General features: G+C 34.6%; 1 protein-coding gene across 3 annotated transcripts in view; it reads right to left on the reverse strand.

Moving 5' to 3' along the window:
- Positions 1–23,644, reverse strand: part of mura (ring finger protein murashka) — a 176,278-nt gene that overhangs the window by 59,778 nt on the left and 92,856 nt on the right. For all 3 annotated transcript variants that reach the window (XM_089088200.1, XM_089088199.1, XM_089088198.1), the window contains exon 4: positions 3,394–3,554. In XM_089088200.1, the coding sequence (XP_088944326.1) occupies positions 3,394–3,554 (161 nt within the window). The remainder of the gene's footprint in view (positions 1–3,393; positions 3,555–23,644) is intronic.

The following is a 23,644-nucleotide window of genomic DNA, read 5'->3' on the forward strand; positions in this document are numbered from 1 at the left end:
GAGGAGGGTGGTCAAGCTGGATGCCCCCACCCCCCACCTGGATACGTCCCTGCTCAAAGGACTATAAACTAAAAAAAAAACACAACAGAATAATACTTGGATCTTTGACGAATTAACAAGGGATTAGAAAACGGTAGTGCCAATGAAAGAGCAGCTTTTGGCAACTTAACTAGAAAGTATGAAATTTAAAAGAAAGTTAGCCATTGATAAAATATGTGGAGCTAATTATTATTGGAGAGACTGTTAATTACTTAAGGAACTGCTATTAGGTTGTTCCTTTATCTCTACTAAATTTCAACTTAGGGTACACGCAAGATTTTTGAATAAAAAGACTTGGTTCATTTTGCTAGAATCCCATATCAGAAAAATAAATCGGACGTGCAATAGTATAGGTAAAGTAGACATCTTACTTTGCCGCTTTATTGTTGGCGCTTTGCCGATTTGATTTTGTTTAAATGTGAGCTAACCTTTCGTTTTTGTTTTTTTTTTAGCTTTTTCTTTATTTTTTTCTTAGGCTATTTTTTTTTTCATTGATATAGGCTTCCGGATGCGAAGCCAAAATATTAGGAATATCATTATAATTATTACAAAATTCTTATTGAAAATAACTTGCCTGTTTCAAGTGTCTCTAATTATTTTTCACTCTAAAAAAATTTAATAGAATTATAACTTTAAACGAGCCCGAGGGAAGTACAGTAGAAATTGGAATTAATGTCTTTTGATTTCGCGTAGTCGCCAAGTTCATGATTTCTTATTCTTTTTTTTTTTACTTAACGGCAAGTTCAAACAGATTGAAAATTGGTCTCCCAGCCAGTAAAAATAGTTGCTTTGCCAGGAAAAACATCACTTTGGAACGTTCTTTTTCTTCTTCAAATTGCTCAAGTGGAAAAAAGTTTGTCAGGCCAAGTTTCCTTGGTGTATCTGCATTTATAAACCATTTCTCCCACGAAGAGAAAGTAACAACAAAAATGGTGGAACTTTACCATTTCAATCATTCCAACAGTATACAATGAACACTACACTGTTCTTTGTCTCTTATTTTCGTGCATGTGTAAAAAAATAAAATAAATAGACACTCATGTCCACCCTTCTCAGAAAAAATACAAACTTTTGTATGTTTATTGAGAGAGGGTTAAAACATTCACTCTTGGATTCAAGTCTGCTTCAAGACAAGTCTGCTTCAAGTCTGCTTCAAAACGGGAGCATTCAAGACTGCTCCCGTTTTTGAAGGCGATTAGCGTTGCATTTACGACGATAGCGAGAAAATCAAATATCCTAATAGCTTTTGAACAGCTTTAAACTAAAAGAATTTTACAAATTTGGAATCACTATAAAATGCAGAACTTTTAATATGTATATTGTTATCAAAATTCTGTTTTTTAGAGTTTCGATTGTTCCGTTCATAGTAAAACCGTTCATTACCATGAACCGTTTTGAAAATACAGAAATCTCGGTATTTTTGGATATAATGGGTTGAAAACTCTAATCCTTGATTTTCAGCAAAATATAATAAATAATGCTTTTAAAGTATTATATTGTGACCACGAAAAGAATGTGAACAAGAATACTTTGACAAAGAGAAAAATAAAGCTTTTTTTTAATTTTTTTTATTAACAAATTTTTAAATGAAAATACTAAAAAATATATTTTCAACGATAATAACAAAAAATATATTTTTCAATGAGAATACTTCCCACAAGGTTGTTTTCAAAATTAAGGGGAAGGGGGAGGGGGCAAAAAATCTGGTGGGGGGCATGATTTCAAACATTTCACCAAAAACTGATTTTACATTCCACTATCATAATGTGAAGACTACATGGTTTTCTATGAACGTTTTTACAGTTCAACAGACCGTTTTACAAGTATACCTGACCTTGAAAGACCGGCTAAAGGAAATTTCACCAGCTAGTCGCGAATAACAAGCGAAAAGACAAATTATTTAAACATTTACATCGCTTCCATTATCATGAACAATATTTATATATAAACCAGCGTTGATAATTGGTCCCAGTCCTTATCATGCAAACTTTTCAAAATACTATTCATTCTTGAAGTGATTGACGATAAAATGAAGAAAAATGTCAAAACTGGATGTTTTATTGTAGTTATGAACGTGATAATTTGAATCTAACGCCAAAAATCACTAGCCAGAAACAGTTTCCACTGGCACTTTTGTCTTTTGTTTAGCAAATCTTGTCTTTTCGCGAATAAAAGTCTGGCAACTTTCTGCTAGTTGCGAATTATGAATATAAATAATAGAAAGCTAAACTCACTTCGCTTTGTACCTCGTGAATAACGACTTTATTTGTAACCACATCATGAACAGCATAAAAGAAGTTTAATTAAATTAATATAGATGGCGCGCGAGTTCCTCAGAATAGAAAATTTCAGGTTAAGAATATTTTATCCAGCTCGACTTCTGGTATTTGCTAGTATGTTTGAGCATGATATTTGTTTTATATTTTATTATAAACAAAGGTGTAATTTATATGCTCACCCCCTTTGTTATGCACATTGTATCATGGTCTTAGCATCTCAAAGACTCATTTAACATTTATGAGCAAAATTTTTTATTTTTTCTCTCTTTTGAGCTAATCATTGTTATTTTATCTGAATAGATCTGAAGTTGCTCAAGATCAGTTTGGAGAATCCCAGTAGTAAAATTTGGGCCTAAAATGATATTTTTCTTATATTTCAGACTTGCAATACCGAAAGGTTGATGTGCTTATAAAAGTTACCGAATTTCATGGGGGGGGGGAGGGGTTTAAACATTGGAATGTAGATCAACCCAGAGATTAGTGCTAACCTTTTCCTAAAAGCTTATGTTTTTCTTACAATGTTTGAACGCAACAACCACGACATATCGCTGGTTTTCTTCACCAATAGTTAAGCAGGAGAAATGTATAGATTGTGTGGCATTTACTCATTTAATTATACTACTACTACCAAGTCCGTATTGAGGGGGGTATAGTGTTTTAAACCCCCGAAACTTTTGTCCGGCTCATAAAACGTAACAATAATGCATATAAACAAATTTTCGATGCGTTTTTTATTTTTTTGTAAAATAACCCCTCCCCTCCCTCCTCCGAATAAACGAAACAATCCCCCCTCCGAAACACGCCACCTGAAGCTACCAAATCTGTACATTCTCCTCTTCCACCACAAGCTATTCAAAGTTTCACTCTTCACCCCTCCAATTAAGTTTCAATTTCCTTGAAATCCTTCCTTACGAACTCTTCCTTACGAAAAAAACAATTGTAGTTCGAATCCCCCCCCCCTCAAAAAAAAAGAACGCTTATATTCCCTAAGGTTCAGACCAGTACAACTATGCTAATGAACATTCCGGATTTCTTTGTCCATGTTTTTTTAACAGAACTGTAACGAGTTAGATACCTTCTTTGGCAATTTGAGGAAACAGAAAACATCTCATGTCTCGGTCTAAAATATCGGTCTTCTCTAGTTGATTCCCGTTCCCATTCCCTCGGACTTTGGTTGTCAGATGTGCTATTAGAGCTTGCCATCCTTCGACGTTTCGCCATTGGGGCGGCCCCAGACTATAAAGTAAAACAAAATTAAGTACGATAGAACACTAAGAAATGTAAAACTAGAGCAACAGGCAAATTGCATGGTTATAAATGAGTAACATTCAGCCTATAAAAATCCTAAACAGGGTTGCAACTAGGTTAAAGAAAATTACTAGAAAAGTCGTCGAAAAATTACTAAACTGGAGAGGAAAAGATATCACTAAAAAACAGAGGCATCACATGGTATTTTTGAAAGAAACGGAAAATCCCGAGAAAGAAAAGAAAAAAGCAGAATATTTTATCTTTTCCTATCCCTCTTAATGGCAGCTACCATCTGCTCTTATATAATCTTATGGCTTTTCCTAATATATATATATATATATATATATATATATATATATATATATATATATATATATATATATATATATATATATATATATATTATATATATATATATATATATATATATATATATATATATATTTTTTTTTATATATATATATATATATATATATATATATATATATATATATATATATATATATATATATATATATATATATATATATATATATATATATATATATATATATATATATATATATATATTTCCATAGCTACTAAGTAAAGTTCTTCTGTTCAGCATTCTTCTTGTTTACAGGCGCTATGTTTTCAACCTTCTTCCATATTATAAAGACTAAAAATCAAAAGAATTCCTCTTTCTCAGACCATATTCATGCATAACAATTATTCAAAAACCCACATCTTCTTCTTTTGTTTAGCCGCCAAAAGTCATAATAAAAATCAAATAGTAATTTAAATAAAAAAAATATACGTTAAATATATACACAAAGTGGACACAAGTATCTAAGAAAACAAAGCTCACATCAAACTATATGTGCGGGCTACATAATAGGTATAGTTGTGGATGAAATTGAAATTGCGCTCGTTATCTGTTCAGTTTAGCAACTGTTCAACTTTCAAGCGCAAATTTACGACTGAATAATTCGAGATTTAAGGAATGATTTTTTAAATAAAAAAGATGGAAGCTATTGGGACAGCTATTTTACCATCCCTACGATAAATCTGACATAAGATACAAAGAAATGGTACTAGTAGATTTTAATTAGTAGACATTAGGTGGGAAAAGATTAGTATTAATGGTGGCTTTATAAAGCAGATTCTTGCAATTTCAGTTTTCTATTTCTGTGGTACAAGTATGTCGTTCAAATCAAGAAAAAATATGTCGTTCATAACGCTGTTTTCCTTAGTAGGTTTTCTATCACTAGGCGTGACAATGGTTTGGTTCGAGTTCGAAGTTCAAAGCATGTGGTTCGAGGAGCTGAAATAAATCGCATGACTAATCATTTACACAGTTCTTATTTATTTTGTCTTTTTATTAAAGCAGTAAATTATTTCTTGGCTACACTTGATTCTTTGTGTGGCCATATTCTTGACTTATGTGGTCACACGTGGCCAAATTATTTATGATTCAAGCAAAATAAAAATATAACAACGGGTAATTTAGTCTTGCTATTTTTTTTTTACCTTCAAGACAGTCTGAATATTAGTGCCTTTAATCACTGTCTTGTTTAAAGTTTTATCCGTTATTATATTTTTACATTTCATTTTAATTATTGCTGAAGCGGATAAGCGGTTACTGTAAGCTAAAGTAAAATTTAAATATCCAGTGGAGGGGAATATATACGACATAATACTGGAGCTTATCGAATACTGAAGATTATGATCACGCTAAAAACTATTGAACTCACAAAAAGAATCAGTTTAAGGCTTTCCCGTAAAAGATCTTGTCCAAGCTTTAAATGGCTATCCAAAGGAGAAAATTATCCAAAAAAAGACAAGAAACTAAATAACAACTAACTCAACAGGTAGGTAAATTAAATTTCGGTTACTGTCATTACAAATAAACAGTAACTTTCACGGTCACATTTGATGTGCGAGACCTTTACCCCCCCCCCCCCCCCCCCAAAAAAAAGCAGTTTATTAGGCCCTACTTCTCTAATTGTTAAACGAAAAACTATCAATAAACATTGTCATGAGTCTCTCGTTTAACTAGACCTCTTACCCCAATGTGTGTATAATAATACCAGTGATTGCATGGTACAGCAACAAGAAACAAAAAATTTAAAAAGCACCTTAGACACAGTTTCGACAATGTCAGGGCTCACAACAGAGCTGCACTGTATTATTTTCCATCATCTTAACTAGAAAACTTTATTATAGCCTACAGAAAACAAACCTCGAACTGAATAGATGGTCGAAGTGTACTATGGTCTCAAATCATTCTCTTTTTGTTTCAATAGTATTTTTTAAACAGTTTACCATTATTTCTTGAAACAAGAGCTGTTCATTGGACTAAAATGGAATATCGGAGACTGAATAACATAAGGATCTAAAATCAAACCTGCATTCCTTAAGAAAAGGCTCAGAAAACAACGTTGTTTCTCAAAGTACCAAGGACAGTGGAAATGCAATCTGATTGATTGAACAGCTTAAGTGGAAACTTACACAACAGTATCTTAAAAAATTAGAGAAAGTCGGGAATTTAATTTTCAATAAAAAAAAAAAAACTCCAATGCAGATTTGCTAGATGTTTTCCTGCAGATTTTCCAATGCAGATTTTCCAATGCAGATTTGCTAGACGTTTTCCTGCAGATTTTCCAATGCAGATTTGCTAGATGCTACTGACTGCTTTAGGTACCCGTTTGAAATACCCTATTTCAAACAGTTAGCTTTTCGAGAAATATGGTTCTATCCCATTTTCTATAGCTGTAATGAGAGAAAGATCGAGATGGATAAGAGGTGATTTGTGGATGAAGAATTGCCAAATATCGTCCTTTACCGTATCCAGGTTTTTTTTTTCGGAGGTGTTTTACACAAGGATTTATTTTTGGGATGGTGTACACAAAAAAAAACGCACAAAAAATTTGTTTATATCCATTTTTGCTACGTTTTTGCAAGTCAGACAAACATTTCAGGGGGGGGGGGAGGCAAACCCCCTAACTCCCCTGTATACGGCCTTGACGGCCATCCATCAAGGGCCAAAAGAAAAGCAGGACGTCCCGGAACGGAGTTGGAAGAGGTCGTAGGAAAAGGTTTTAAGTAAACTGGAATTTCTTGAGAGGGTGTAAAGAGGAAAGCTTTGAATAGATCGTGATGCTGGAAGAGCATGCGCAGCTGCGTTAGCCTCAGGCAGCTTGGTGCGGCAGTGAGTTGTTAATTTCAGTAGTTTTCTAGAAGCAGTGGGAACCAAATTTAGTAAAAGGATTTGTGGGAGAGGAATCAACAAAAAAAGGCTAACAACATACAGGTATGGCACCAAATAGCTTAAGAAGTTCTAGCCTTTTTCTGAAGGTTTAGTTGCCTTGGAAATCAATCGATTGTTATTGTTGGAATCTTTGTGAATGAAATTCGTAACCAAACTTAACTAATTAGTTTTTGCACATACATTTTCAATATTCAAGATGGCACCACTGACGAATTTGTCGTACTACTCTAAAAACATGCAGAATTTTTAAATAAGTAAAAGAAAAATCTTGAAAATCACGATTTTAAGGCATGAATGGATTTCAAAAGGGTGCACGGGGGTAAAAATGTTTTTATTTTGATGTCCTTGGTGGTTACGAAAAGGAGAAATTAATGACATCATGCTTACGCTTAACAAAGATGGTGGCAAGCCTGAAAAAAAATTTGGTACCAGCAACTTGCGACATTCGAAAAACAAAACAATATACCAGCATACCGAAAAAGATACAGCAACAGTCGAACAAAAATGTTTAAAATGTCAGATTAACCAAAGGAGTGGAGATATTGCGCCTTCCAACACAAAGTTCTAAATAATAATTAATTTTTGTTTAATTCCCCCTCCCCCTAGAAATTCAGTCTCTCAAAACCGAGGCAAAACCTGGGCTGTACATTTAATTTTCCCTAGCTTCTTAACATTGACATAATCTGATGCAGAATATGTTTTGGCAACAAACCCACACTTTTTTAACCAGCAATTTTAAATTCTAAAAACCAGTTCTTTTTTCTTTGGCACAGATAGTTTCTGCGTATTTGGACTGTTGGCGTGTTTTTGTTTCACCTTTTCCTTATACACAAAGGTGAACATACAAATGCTATTTTCCAAGTGAAGATAGAAATTTGCCAGTACAATAATGAAATCATGTTCATCGGAGTCATAGAACAACTTTGATATTCATATATGCATATATTATCCCTAGGTATCTTGAGTCACCGCTTCCCAGCCATTTTATTATCAAAACCCAAAATAGGCGACGAAAACGATCAGTTACTTCACCAGTCGGATAACATTCAGGGGCAGCGAGAACAAACTCAAATAATTAAAACCAAGCTATACGGGAACAAAGTTATGGTGGTAATGAGGACTGGCTTGCTAAATACTATTTCGTGGTGGGAGGGGGGAGGCCCACTTTGCTGACAGCTGCTACAGGCTACACCAAATCTAGACCAAGCAGGTAGCGAGGATTTACTTCCAGAAGCAGATGGAAATACCAGGAACTCAGCATGACTAAATCGATTTTTTTCCGCCTGGAAAAGAATCTGGCTCTCGTTGACAGGATAAACATTGTTCTCGAAAAAACTAAGAATTAATCTAAGCTTGTAAATTACTTCATAGGCTCGGTGAAAACTTGACGAGAACGAAGACATGAGCGAGGACTTTTTCAAGTTTCTTAAACAAGGTGAAGGTCAGAAGAAATATACAAATAAAGAACAGTCTCTCCGAAATACGAATATGTAAAATGAAACAGGTCAGTTAGCTTGTGATGAATAGAACAAATAATATAAGAACATGGTAGATGATATTTACATACGCCAGCTGAGAGACGTTCTGGATTCAATGCTCTGCTCTAAGCCGAAGCTTCGAGGTAACTAATAAGGTGATGAAACGTCGGCTATTTCTTTTGATGATTTCTACACGATCTGCCTCGAGCAGAGCCATAAAGAGAGACTGCAGACCCAACAAGGATGTACGATATTATAAACAGAAAACATCGAGATAACAGATCAGAGAACATAGGAAACTATAGTTAAAGATATGAACACGTAAAATAAAACAGGCCAGTTTGCTTATGATGCAGAGAAAAAAAAATATAAGTACATGGTAGATGATACTTTCACACGCCAGCTGATTGACGTTCTGGATACAATGCTCTGGTCTAAGATGACGCTTTGAGGTAACTACTAAGTTAATGAGACGTTGGCCCTTTCTTTGGGAAACGTCTTCACGATCTGCCTCAAGCAGAGACACACAGAAAGACTGTAGACCCGACAAGGATTTTGGAACGACACAAACCTTTCAGAAAACGATAGGTTTTTATCTGAAATAGACAGTTTTAAGGTTGCGGCTACTGTTTAGGTAAAATACATTTAATGTTGAGTTCATTGGGTAGCTCTAGAGAGATAGTTTTCACTTTTGTGATACACAAATGTTTGAAGTCGTAATCTAACATTCCTGTCCCCGTTGAAACTTCTGAAAAAAATCCTAGTAAGGTGATACTCACGAAGCCGCGCTGGGAGAAGATGGATTGGATTCATTGGAAGATGGAAGATGGACGGATTCACTGGCTCTTTTGTCAATTGAAGACGACATTGTCAAAATCAATTTTGGTTCAAAGCTGAACTAGTTTTCTTTATGATAGTTCTTTTCCAGTTATCACTTTTTATGTTAGCACCCCTTTTTGCTAATAGCAGGATGAATGCATCAAAAGCAACCCTATTATCCCATCTCATCTAACTTTGCTTTTGGTTGGAGGGCATTCGCCACCTGCCCAAGGAACCTTAAAGTCTAATTCATGTCCTAGCGTTACTTTCGTAGATATTTATGAGGAAATCAAAAACCATCACCAATACTTTGCCATGTGAATATCTGCCCTCTCTACAAAATATCCTGACTGTGTCTATTGGATACAGCTTTTATCATCAGAATTTAAGAGACGTGTTTGTGAATGGTAACAAGCTATTTCAGCAACAAAACTTAAAATCGTGCTTTGTGACCAAGAGGACCGAAGACCTCCGGTCAAGGGTTATCCCCCAGATTGATTTCAATAGTACGGTTTATACTTCGATTCACCATTGTTTTATAGGCTTTCCGGCTCTTTTTCAGAATTCCTGTAAATTTGTTTTTGTCAATACTCACTCTTCTTTCAAGCTTAACATAAGTTACATTAAAAAAAAGTTTTTTTAAGCAACAGTAAGAAGTAAAAAGCAACATCTAAAACTTTGAAACGAACAGAACATATTCTGTATACGAGTCCCCGCACGTTACGTTAAACTGTGTCTTTGTCAAAATCTTTAAAAAAGACTGCTCAAACACAAGGGCCGTTGAATTTGAATGAGAAGTATTCTAAAAGAATTTAAAGATCTTAGCGTATAGAGCAAGGGTTGATGGAGGGGCAGCCCCCCTCATATACGGAATAATTTCTGCTCTTTAAGTTTTAGACGTTGCTCCTTACTTTCGGCTGAAAAAAATAGTTTTTTAAATATAATCTTCATCTAGAAGATTGCAGAATACACTGTATTCTTCTCTTGTGAAGTTTACTTTTTTCCGTTTTTTTATTTTTCTGAGCACTGAAGACGACTTGGCGGAGGTCTCTGTCAAAATGTCTACTTATATTTGCTTCATATTGTTCCACTGGTTGACACTACTCTCGTTTTTTCTCACCTATTTTATTTTCATCTATTATTTTTTCTTCTTTGTTCCATAAACCTAGTACCCCCCCCCCCTCCCGGATAAAGCCTTGGTTACTGTTGTTACAGCAACCATGATATGACCAAAAATAGGCTGAGAGATGGCAAAGAAACACCAAACCTTAGCAGTCTCTTACTTGAAACAAGTTGTTGATTCTTCTTAGCTTTGCGAGCCTTACTACTTATTAGAAGAATAAATTGTATTTTATTTCATGCAGAATTTTTCTTATAGTTTCCTACGTTCTTGTTCCATTTTTCAAGTCTAAAAGCAAATCTAGTTTCAACTTTTGTTTTTGCAGTTAACACATTAGAAAATTATGATTGAGAAAATTAGTTTTACTTTTTTTAATTATCCACTATTTTTTATGGCAATGAATCCAAAAAGGGCGATTTATAGGTTCTGATGGGGAGAAAGGTTCTAGTATACATTTCCGTCATAGTATATGGCGGATTTGTTCAGGAAACCCTCTTATACTAGAAGACACTTGGGAAATATTCCTCTAAAGCCTTGTTTTATTAAGAGAGCGTTATTCCAATACATTTTTCAGTTTCAGCACTTTACTAAGAACTGATGTTGACTTTAGTAAACTAGTGAAAAGTTACCTAAAAGTTTAACCTTAGGTATACAAACAAAATATTAGTCATTAAAAGAAGATGGATGTTGAACAAACCCTTACCTCCCATGGACTTTGTTCAATGGTCTCAAATAAGTTTTTTGTCAGTTTTTTTACGTGCATTTTTCACACCAATTTTGTAGCTGGAGAAATAATTTTAGTTTTGTAGGAGATTTTTTTTTCTGCATTTTTAACACCAGTTTAATGGTCGAAAAATATTTCGAGGGGAAGAGGTTCAGACTCGATAGCTATCTCCCCAAGAAAAGCAATTTATTTTGCATGACGTCATCACAAATGGATTTTCTAAATTGACAGATAAAGTGGAAAATGATGTTAAATGACGTCATAAATGACGTCTACCTTTACATATAAATGAACGTTTCAAGCAGTTTTTCTTATTAGTTAATCAATATAAAGTTACTGCAAAGTAAACATGCAACAAGAAGAACGTATAGCAACAAGAAATTTGTTTCAATCCGAGAAGACGGTGACTGGTTCTAAAAAGGTTATGGTTAATTCCATACAAGAAGCAGCTTCAGATAGTTGGCGGAGGCGTGGTACAAAGCCTTGCTCAGAAGAAGATCCTAATTCCAGAGGTGATGAAGGTGCCAAAGCCAAAACTTCAGGTGCAAAAAACAATGTAATAATAGACCCCGTCACAAAAAAAAACAGTTTAATAGGAAAATCAATCGTCAACAATAATAGCCCAGACGAAATCGCAAATTATAAAGTATATATGCCACCGTGCAGAAGAGGTGCGGGAAATGAAGGGCCATACACTGGTCCGAGAATAATTGCAATTAGGCAACCAAGAGGGCCTAATGGAACAAAAGGATTAAAACAAAAGTATTTTAACCACTATAACCGAAACCGTGATGGCACTGATGACAGAAGCATATCTGCAGAGCATGGTACAAAGCAGTGCTCAAGGAAAAAGCCTTCTTCTAGAGTTGATCAGGATGATGAGAGAGTTAGCACTCAAAATTCAAAAAAAAACAGAAGAAATGGACCAGCAAGAACGACTCTTCTTCAGACAAGACTCTTCCAAGACTCTTCTTCAGACAGTTGGTGGAGGCGCGGTACAAAGCCTTGCTCAAAAGAAGAGCCTGTCAGTGGTAACAAAAGTGCCAGAGCCAATACTGCACATGCAAAAAACCATGTAAAACGATATGCTGGTGCCAGATTTGAGGAGCCACCATGTCAAAGAGTAATGCCAATGCCCCCTGTTTCTTGGACTTCTGCCAACCCAGACCCACAGTCTCAACGGCGTGAAGCTATGGAGCTAGGACTTAAGAAGTAACTTGGTATTGTAAAGTAGACTGTCTCGCCTTCACGTCCTATACGGTATCGTCCAATTATACATTGCTTCAGTGTCTTATGTGGCAGTGCTGACTTTTAAATTGGGTGTGAGTAGAGGTCTAGGTTGGAAAATAAGTGGCGCTATCCACGTTTGCTAGGGAGTCCGAAGTCCCTGAGCCCTGAGTTCAAGGTCACTGGGGAAAACCCAAAAATGTTTTTGTCAACAGAGACCTTGGGAAAAACCCCAATTACCTAACATATTTTTGTGAACAACTTTGGGAAAACCTAATTAGTTTCTCAACAAGAGAAGATCTTGGGGAAAAATATACCTTCAATATGGGAGTCACCACTGAAGTACTATGTAACAAGGGGAAAACCCAATTACTTAACTTGTTTGCTGGTTTTGGGAAAATCCAATTCACTTGGGCAATAGGTATTGTGATTGGATGAAATCGGGACTTTGAGGGAAACCCATGACCTTCTGAAATGTACATATAAGGTAAGAAATCATTGATAATATTATCATTAGTTTGACAATACTCGACTGGTGCAGAATAGATAAGTGAATAAGTTATGTCTGAGAAAAGAAATTTGGATTTTAGTGATTCTGTGGAGAGGGTAAGTTTAACTTTTTTTTTTAGTATTCTTAGTGAATAGAAGTGGAAGAGAGATAGTTATATTAAAATATATAATTTATAAATTTCATAGCTATTGATTATCATGTAAATATCTAGTAGGGCATTATAATTTATAAACTAATATATATATATATATGTAGTTCTTACCATTTTCGTAATAAATTGTTCCAAGTATATAATAAAATGAACAATCAAATCGTGTTTCATGTTTTCACTTTTTAGGAAAAATTCCTTCAATAAAATTCCATTTTAACATGCCAACATTTTGCATAATACTAAACGCCATATCTAGAGAAATTTAGCGGCTTGCAGCATAAAGACGTAAGTAATACGTTTTGAAGACTATGGGCGTTCAAAGAGTTACTTGAGACCAATATAAGATGGCGTATTTAACACTATTGAAAAGAAATGATATTTTTTTTAAGACAAGGAGAGGGAAGGATTGAATAGAAATAATCAAGTATTTATTTTAAGAAAAGTAGTTATTTTATTTTATTGAGTTTAAAATTAGAAATAGAATTATAGTCATTTGTGTTAAAACTTAAGGTATATCAATGAGGGGGTGGGGCAAACTATTGGAACTACTATTCCCTAAACACTATTAGATGTACCTGAGTCTTGTGCAACACTCTAGTAGGAGGGAGGTAGCGGGCTTTTTTTTAGCTTCATTTAAATAACATGGAGCTAAACTCTAAATTATAACTATGTAGATTTAAAATGGACTTCTTTATTTCGAAGAGACAAGAAAAATATTTTTTTTTAGCTTTGTGTCCTACTCTGCTATAATAACTCAGCCTCAAGCCCACAAAAATGTAAAATAAGTAAGGAAAAGTAGTGAGGGTCCACGATGCCCGTAGGGGGCTGTTTCTTTAATTATGCAAATATTTTCTTCAAGATTTCTTTATCCTCTCTCTCTCTTTCTTGTGTATGTTTGAACACAAGCCTCTAGAAATTAAAACTGAGACTTTTTTTCCCAGGATTGAAAAGACTATATATATATATATATATATATATATATATATATATATATATATATATATATATATATATATATATATATATATATATATATATATATATATATATATATATATATATATATATATATATATATATCAGAACCATGTAGATTTAAAATGGACTTCTTTATTTCGAACAGACAAGAAAAATATTTTTTTTTTAGCTTTTTGTGTCCTACTCTGCTATAATAACTCAGCCTCAGGCCCACAAAAAATGTAAAATAAATAAGGAAAAGTAGTGAGGGTCCACGAGGTCCATAGGGGGCTGTTTCTTTACTTAAGCAAATATTTTCTTTAAGATTTTCTTTATCCATCTCCCCCTCTCTTCCTTGTGTATGTTTGAACACAAGCCTCTAGAAATTAAAACTGAGACTGTTTTTTTCTCAAGATTGAAAAGACTATATATATATTTGATTTTGCTATATTTTTTTCTAGACCAATGCCAAAAAGAAAAGAATTATTTAACTGAAAGAGGTTCCACGAGCAGTCAATCGGAGGGAAAATGAAGAGAATCCATCACCAGGACAAGGTGATCCTTGTGTTATAGACAGTTTATTGAAGCTGATTGAGACCATCCCTAGTCCTAGAATAGCAGAAGAACTACCGATAACAAACGTGGACTCTTCACAAGCTAAAATCAGCTCTTCTATCAAAAACGTAAGAGAAATTTAATTTATCCTCTCTTTCATGTAAGTGTTTGAACACAAGCCTATTATTATACGTTTTTTTTAATAGGATTAGTAAAAAATATAATAATAATAATAATAATAATAATAATAATAATAATAATAATAATAATAGGGGAATTTAATAAATATATGTTTGTGTATGATAAGACCTCCCTCCATTCTTGTACAAAAAAAAGCTACAAGAAACAATTGTTTGTTAGCATTCCATGACTTAGAAATTAAAAAACTGAGACTATTTTTTTTCTCAGGATTGAAAAGACATTTTCTCTCCCTATACCCCTCGGCTATGTCTCATTATGCTCTACCTTGCGGTGACTATAAGTGGCTCAATGACCCTTCTGCCTCCAATTTTCCCAACATTGCCAGTGTTGAGGAGAATGGGCCGGTGGGATGGTTTTTTGAAATTGATGGGGAGATACCAGTGGAGCTTCATGATACGGTAAAAGATTTTGTTTTTCCATGCATTAATAGATCTGTGTCTAGGGACTCTTTGAGTCCTCGCAACAGATCTTTGGTGGAGGAGAGAATGCATTGGTCACCTTCAAAACAAAAACTTATTGCCGATCTCCTGCCGACAAAAATATTGTAGTACACCACGTAGCATTGAAATGGATGTGCAACAATGGTTTCAAAGTCACAAAGATCCATTGAGCCCTCCAATTTAGTCAAAAATTTTATTTGAAAACGTTTGTTGACACCTTGGTCAATAAACGGTCTCAAGCAAAAACAAATGTTGAAAAAGAAATCTAAAAACTCATTTAAAATTCGGCCTTTGGTAAAATCTGCATAAGTGCTCGCAATAGGAGTCGTTGTGACGTTGTAACCGATCCCGACTAATATGTTCGAATTATTACCGATACCAATTAAACTTCCTTTACAATAGCTGCTGCAGACATGGTACTATTGAATAGAAAAAAAAGAAACATAGTATTGAATACAAATATTGCAGCAGGCAGTGCCATCTTGGAAATTTAAAAGAAGCTCATGTTGGAATTCTACTACAATGTGGCTAGGGCACAATGGCCGGGGAAGGAACAAGTAGAGGTTTGCTACGGGAATACACATTCTCTATTGTTAAAAGTCAAAACAGAAAACCTACGTGAAGATTTGGCTAACGGTGAAATCATCAGTTCTCGGATGGACTTTACAAACTGGGAGGGGGAAGTCTATCTGGAATTAGTCAAACGTCAAGCTCCAAACCAACTTTTATTTTAAAAATCAGAAACAGGAAGTGACTTGATTTCTCGGGGTATGTTTGTAAGTCCGAAGGTGTACTTTATACTAACATACACCGAGGAAATCAAAAAACGTTGCAAAGGAGTGCCCACGCACTATATGGAAAAGAATTTCGACATGGACGTCTACAGGAATTGTATTGTAGAAAATACAATTCCACGAGCCAAACTGTTGGCAATTCGCTCGTTAAAATATAAAAATTTTACTGTAAATGTTGAAAAGATTGCCATGAGTACCATTTCTGACAAGGTTTATGTTTGTAGAGATGGTGTAAGTACCCTTCCCCTAGGACACTACTTAACATCCGACCGAGACGAGTGTGTTCATCATAGGGAAAGTCTCGGTGTGAGTAAATTTATTTAAAAAATTCCTAAAACCTTGGGCGGGGCCTCGCGGCCAACGTCCGGGGGGGAGGCCTTCGGCCACCCGGCCGGCCGCCAGCGGGCGGGGGGCCTTTTGCCGGGGGGGGGGGGCACTACCGGTACCATCTTTTAATGATTTAAAACAGATTTTTTATTTTTGTTTCCAGTGTTGTATTATTAAGTTTTTATTTCTTTATATATATATATATATATATATATATATATATATATATATATATATATATATATATATATATATAGATATATGTACATACATTTACTAGTTTTCATTGTACAATGTAAAAAAAAATTGTTGTATTTCTAATGTTTTTTTTGTATCGACTATTTAATATAGTAAACACTTTGATTTTACTTCAGTTGTTGTTGTTGATTGAATAGAGTTAGATACACATAGATTATTTATCAGTTTATAACACCTTTCAGAGCTTTTCTCTGTGGGCCATCAATGAGTGGGAAAACAACACTTTTGATGAAAATAATTCAGAATCGAGGTGAAATGTTGGCATCGAGGTGTATTTCTATAGTGTTTGGCAACAATCATATGATAGAATAAGGACTATTGAACCTCAAATTAAATTTATCAAGGGATTGGATGTTGTGTTCAAATCAATTGAACCAAATTCTTGGCTTATTATTGATGATTTAGCCGAATCAATAGAGCAATGGTCTGAGAAAATGATCCAATTGTTCACATTGCGTTCTCATAATGAAAAAAATTCCGTCACCATTGTTCTACACAATCTCTTTCATCAGGGTAAATATATGCAAACTCTTGCATTGAGCTGTACTCATTACATTTTGCACAAAGTTGTTAATGACTTAATCTCCATCATAACTTTAAACAAAAAAATTTATACAGTTCAATCAATACTCTTGCATTCAGCTTACAATCAGGCTACAAACACACTATACGGGTACATTGTAATTGACCTCAATCAAAACATACCTGAGGAACAACGTGTTATTAGTAATATATTTAATCGTGAGATAACAGGATATCTGCCGGTGAGTGATAGGAAAAGATATTAGTTGAAACTATGACGTTGAAGAAGTTACATCACAATAGACACTTGTTCTCTGTTTTGAGTAGTCCAAAACTTCGAGCTAGGAAGGGTGTATTATGTAGTGTATATCGAGAGATTATTAGACTCATTTCTGAACAGTATTTCTATTTGATTATAGATAATTTTCAACAACCATATGCTATTAAGAAGAAAACAAGACAACATCAACCCATTTTTCGTGCACTGTGAAAGAGAAAGACCAGTCAAAAACAGAAAATAAAACATTTAGTTCAGGCGGGGATGGATTTTTAACAGTTTTATTGCCAATTATTGTCGGTATTTCTAGAAATATTGTTCTTTATCCGTTTCAACATTAAATCTATTGCAAAAAAAAATGACAAAAACCTATAAATTGACTGCAATTGTTTATTGTCTATTTCAACTGTAAACTTTTGATGGTAATCTCGCAGATTTCCTTAATGATAATAGCATACCTGATGATCAGAAACTTTTAATTTTTCAAATAGCACTTCGTCGTGTTGACAAGCAGAAACCCTATCAAATTAAACCCATTAGTGTTGTGAATGTTGCAGATAAGATACAAGAGGCAAATATTACACAATCAACACCACTACTGCCACTCGAAGAAGACCACATATCAAGAATATTACATCTATTACCAGTTTCCTATCGGAAACAGGGAAAAAGACTATTAAACTATTTGAATGGAAGCAGTGATATTAAAATTGATACTGCAAATCTTATAATAACTCGAGGTAGCATCACCTACAATCTCATTGATCTTAGAACTGATTTTGCCTCAAATTGTTAGAAAACTCTATCCATTGCCACAAATCTTTTGAAATATAACCAAACATCGAATTTTTCCAAAGCACTTGTGATCAATAGAAGAATTTCAAAAGATTTGGTATCATTAAATAATGAAAAGGATGAGGAGGAGGATGATGATTCTGAAAAAGATGATTTCAAGACTCTAATGCTAACAAGTACACCTAAATCCAATTACAAAAGCAGCATCAATGATTCAACTTTAGCCAGTAGAAAAAAGCATCTTTCCCCGACAACTGCCAACACCTCTGTTAGTATACAAAAGGGTAGCGGTGGTGATACACATTTACATGCAAAATGGATGAAACTAAACCATATTTATGCAAATGTTGGTGAGATGGGGAGTCTTAGTGCTCCCAGTACACTTGCTCAAGTCTCCAATGTTCAACAGATTGTAGCAAAAGAATATCTTCAAAATGAACCTAGCTACACACTTCATTGAAATCGCAGACTTCGCACAAATCAATATCGGAAAACTAAGGCATTCTACCCTCTACAAATCATGCAAGTTGATCTTATGACTTTGGATGAATGGCAACGCCAAAACAATAAACCATACAAGTACATTCTATTTGCAATCAGTATTATTAGTCGCTACTCCTATGCCATTTCACTTAAATCTAAGCGTGGAGAAAAGATTGCAATTGATCTAGAATCAATGCTTCATTAAGATTCCTATAAGAAAAACAAACATATCGAGGAAGTGAATTTGTCAATCCACATGTGAGGAAAATTCTGCTAAAATATGGTACAGAGTTATATCATAGCCATAGTCCCATCAAGGCTGCATTGACCGAAGGATTGATTAAAACTATTCGTATTCTCATTTCCAGATATTGTACATTAAAAACAATGCTTTCTTTATTTATGATTTGGATAAAATAAGTAAGTTTACAACCAACGTCCTCATCACTCCGTGCCCAATCTTAGTCTTCTTGAAGCTCATCAGAATGATAACAATACACTTGAAATTTTTGTCAAACAATATGCTTCTAACAATGAAAATGGAATAAAAAGCAAATTGATTGTGGGTGATAGGGTTCGAATCAATCGGTCAAATAATATTTTTGAAAAAGGGAATTACCTATGGTCTTCTGAACTTATTATAGTGTCGAAAGCTCTTGAGACTAGTCCCGTGACCTATCCACTACGTGATAACAAAGATGGTGAGATGGTTGGGGGATTTTACGATTATAAATTGCAAAACGTCACAGATGATGTTATTTTTCGAATTGAAAAGGTATTAAAAACTGAAACATAGTATTGTGAAAAACAGTTATTAGTTTGCTGTATTTGGTACAGCTCTAAATTGTATGCTGTAACTAGTTTCTAGTACTTACAGAGTATCCCATTATTTATGTGTAATATGCCTTTACAATATTTCAGATACTCTCTATAACGAGACGATCAGAAGAATTAATTCTTAGACCAAGCTGTCCTTTACCATTAGATTTCAAGGTCGATAAAAAGTTGCTCTTGTTAATCGTCTTATAAAGAATACATATTATGTTCTAAGAAAATAGATCACGTATGATATAAGAATACGACAATTTGAATTCAGCGATGAAGGTACAATGGCAACTTTTGACTCTAATGAGTACCCTATTGATAACATCCCCTACAGGGAATACAATATCATTCATAAGCTGTTTCAAGTTATCAACAAAAAAATTGCGAGTCGAAAAAAAGGTGGTTTTACTTTCAACTACTCAACGGAACAAAGAAGAATTTAAATTACCAATCGATTTCAGAATGAAAGAAATTTCCTCAATGAGAATGTAAGTGAGGTTCTTGGTTTTAAAAATCGTATTATTAAGACAGAAAATTTCAATAGTAGTGAATATGCTATCTATGCAGACTATGAACCTAGCTTCTGTTCGAACAGTTGTATAGTTATCTACAGTTTGTTTGTGGATTCGTCCAGAGTCGGTAACTCCACTTCCCCCCTTTTACTTGTTCTAGAAATAAAAAGTACAGAAAATCATGGACATCACTGTAATATAAGACACCTCCAGTATGTTCCGGTAAAAAATTCATATTTACACTTTGTCAGTTAACACTAAGAACTGAAATCGGTGATCTCTTAGCTCTAACAAAGGGCTTATGTGTTATTACATCTCATTTTAGACCTGTTATTCAAGATAAAAAGTAGAAAAATCCTATTTGTTTGTCATGACATTAATTGTTATGCTGCTGCTCTGAGTCCTCATCCAATAGGTCATGGATTGGACTACTACAAGGGGCGTACTACAATGTCTGGCTATGGTCTTGGTAGTTGGTTTTCTAGGCTATTTTGTTCTGCACTACCCCTTGTCAAGAAATATATTGTTCCAGCTGCAACAAATTTTGCTGGCTCAACACTACAGGACTAGAGTTCAGGTAAGAATTTCAAGGACAGTCTTAAGGAAAATCTTAGATCTTCAGCAAGAGCTGTTGGCGAACAATTAAAATCTCAACAAAGTGGGAAAGGTTTAAAAAGGATGCGTGGTAGTCATTCACTCATCAGTCTCCATCCAGGTGAGAAGCGTAAGCCATCATCAACATCAGCAATTTTGAAAAGAAAAAGAATCAAGAAAAAGAAGAAGAAAAAGATTGTTAGATCAAAACAAGATTTTATTCTCATAAGATGACTTATCTCCCTCATAAAGAATCACAACCATCGATTACTTCATCATTAAATATATTCAATGCTGAAAATTTTGATGTCAGTGTCAAACATGGTTACTAAGAACAATTTCATCCTCAGCAGCCCCTCTCGGAAAATATACACTTTCAAATATTTTCCAATGAAGATTATTTCATTGATTTGTCATCCACATTTATTGATTTAAATATTGTGGTGAAGAAAAAGTCTGGCAATCAAACTCCTAGTGCTATTTATGGTCTATCCTATGAAAACTGTATTCTACAAAACTTGTTCAGACAAATTAATGTGTACATTAATGGAACATTGGTGAGCACTAGCAATAATTTCTCAAACTATGCAAGCTATATACAATTTATGTTGATGACAACAAAATAATACAAGGAATTGAGGGTTCAAGCAGTGGACGGTGAATATAGATTAAATGTTGACAGTGATGTTGAGCTGACTACAGCTGTGACCAAGGAGTTTCATTTGTTTGGTAAATTAAATCATGAAATATTTAATATTTCCCATTGGTTACCACCCAACGTTAAGATTGACATAAAGTTACAACTTGCTCCAGGTAATTTCATTTTGAGAAAAACAATTGCTGGAGCACCTGATGCAACGGTCAATCTCACTTCAGCAGTACTTCATGTGCGAAAACAACAGGTCATGAGCTCTGTTGCATTGGCAGTGGAAAAACTGAGAGCCAACGGTAACGACATTAAACTGCTCGTTCCTCATACAGTTACCAATCAACGTCAAATTGCTACAGGTTCTCGGAGTTATACTGATTCGTCATTTATCAGTGGGGAAATTCCTTCGAAACTCGCATTGGCCTTTGTAAGGAGTGCTAGCGCCGTTGGGTCCTGGACCACATACCCTCATGAATTAAATTTTTTTGGTTTGTCCAGTCTTGTGTGCAAAGTGAATGGAGTTCCTCTTTACAATTTATCATTTGATAACAAATCCTACAGAGCTCTCTATGAATTGACAATGCAATCACTGGATCATGATTCACAACTATTTGAAAATGGAATAACTGATTCAATGTTTTCAAAAAACTCATGATATAATTGTTGTAGACTTGTCTGGCACTCAGAATTTGACTGTTGTTAGAACAGGGAGTGGACGTTTAGGGTGCACATTCACTGATGCCTTGACTGAAAGCATTACGTTAATATCACTATGTCAATTTGAAACCTATTGGGAGATCACTCCCGATGGTAATGTTCTACTGGACTTGGCACTATGAACACAAATCAAATATTTCATAAATTCAGCTTGGATACAGTCCTTTCCAAATACATACCCTATTGTCTATCCTTGGATTTCTTTGAACAATCCAAAGGTGGTACTCCTATCATTATCATTGTTAATAGCATTCAGTGAAATATAAGATATACTGGATACTGGTTGTGCATCTTTCAAACAACGAAAACTATTGAATTTTTCGATCCTCTCGGATTCCCATATACATTTTATGGTGTCCATATTAAAACCTATATTGAAAGCAGTGGGAAACCCATTATTCAAAACCGGAAGAGAGTGCAGGGTCTATCGACTAAAAGCTGTGGTTTTCATGCGCTACTATATTTCGTTTTCAGATGTCGTGGATACACTTAAAATCAGTTTCTCAACAGTTACGTAGACAAGCCACATGTAAACTACTTTGTGGTGGAAAATATGCTCTCAAAACTGTATAATCTTGGTTTTAGTGCCCTACGAGTAAAGCGTTTTAAAAATGTACGCAAACTTGTTTATTAATAAAACATGTACATACATTCTTCTTCTTCTATTTAACAGCAGGCGGGCTTTTCAGTAAAACTATTTAGCCCTTTTCCTTTTGCTTCACTCTGTGGGCTACAGAGCTACTGGCTTGATTGCCTCATATTTATTAGATATATTCAGATATCTTTCAGCAGATCTTTCGACTCTAGGAGTTCAAATATAAGATGATAGATGTCGATTTCTATGCTCTGTGTCCAGGTATAGTTGGCTGGGCTCTTGGCTGATAGTGGGATTTTGTGGTGTTTGAAGTATTTTAACAGTTTACAAAGCAAGGTATGTTGTGCAGACGTCAGCATATTACATTCAAATAGGCAATGGTCAATTGTTTCATTATTCATATTACAATGCCTGCAAAGAGGGGACAGGGGAATTGAACCACTTGAATTAGAAAGCTTATATGAGAATGCAAGGAAATTTAGTCCATTTGTTCCAGAACGAATTCTATGATAAATTTTAGAAAGATACTTATTGGGAAAGGGGGAAAGGATAGGATTAATCTTATTAAAATTAATATCTGATAGCCTCCATCGGTAAATATCTCTAATTGGGATTGGTCTCCCACTTGGCTGGTCAATATTTATAGCATTTTTTGCTATTTCATCAACCTGATGATTACCACTTATGCCAGAGTGGCTAGGAATGTACTGAAAGTAAGTTTTTATGCCACTTGAAGCAAGATTATCAATAATACTGAGACAATGATAAGTGTCAATGTCCAACTTATATTGAGGAGCTGAGGCCAGCAATTCAAGGCTTGATAAAGAGTCGGAATATATGATAATATTATTCGAACTTGCAATCAAAGGTTGGTTTTGCTTAAGGTGTTCTAATGCCATGATTATGGCATTTAACTCAGCAGACATTATAGTTAAATTATTAAATAATCTCTCGCCCATTGCAATTTTCAGGGGAGGAAGGAAAACACCACTTGCAACCTTCTCATTCATTTTTGACCCATCAACAAATATTTGGAAGTGATTTTTATAGGTAATTGTATTAAGTCCTGCAAATTTTTTCTGAACAAAAGCAATGGGGGTTAAATCTTTATTCCATTTTGAAAATTCAGTATTTATTATGGGAAATGACCAATTCCATGGAGGGGATTGGGGGAAAGTAGGTGCAATAGAGTTTGCTGGTACAGGGACCTTCTTTTGAATATTGGCATACTCATCTGCAATACCTCTATACATGGCTGGATTTCTTAACCAATTATGTAATGTGTGTGAGCTATTTG

This window comes from Artemia sp. Qi Xiang Cuo, chromosome 4, assembly GCF_049724085.1.
Source record: "Artemia sp. Qi Xiang Cuo chromosome 4, ASM4972408v1, whole genome shotgun sequence".
In the NCBI taxonomy this organism is placed as follows: Eukaryota; Metazoa; Arthropoda; class Branchiopoda; order Anostraca; family Artemiidae; genus Artemia; species Artemia sp. Qi Xiang Cuo.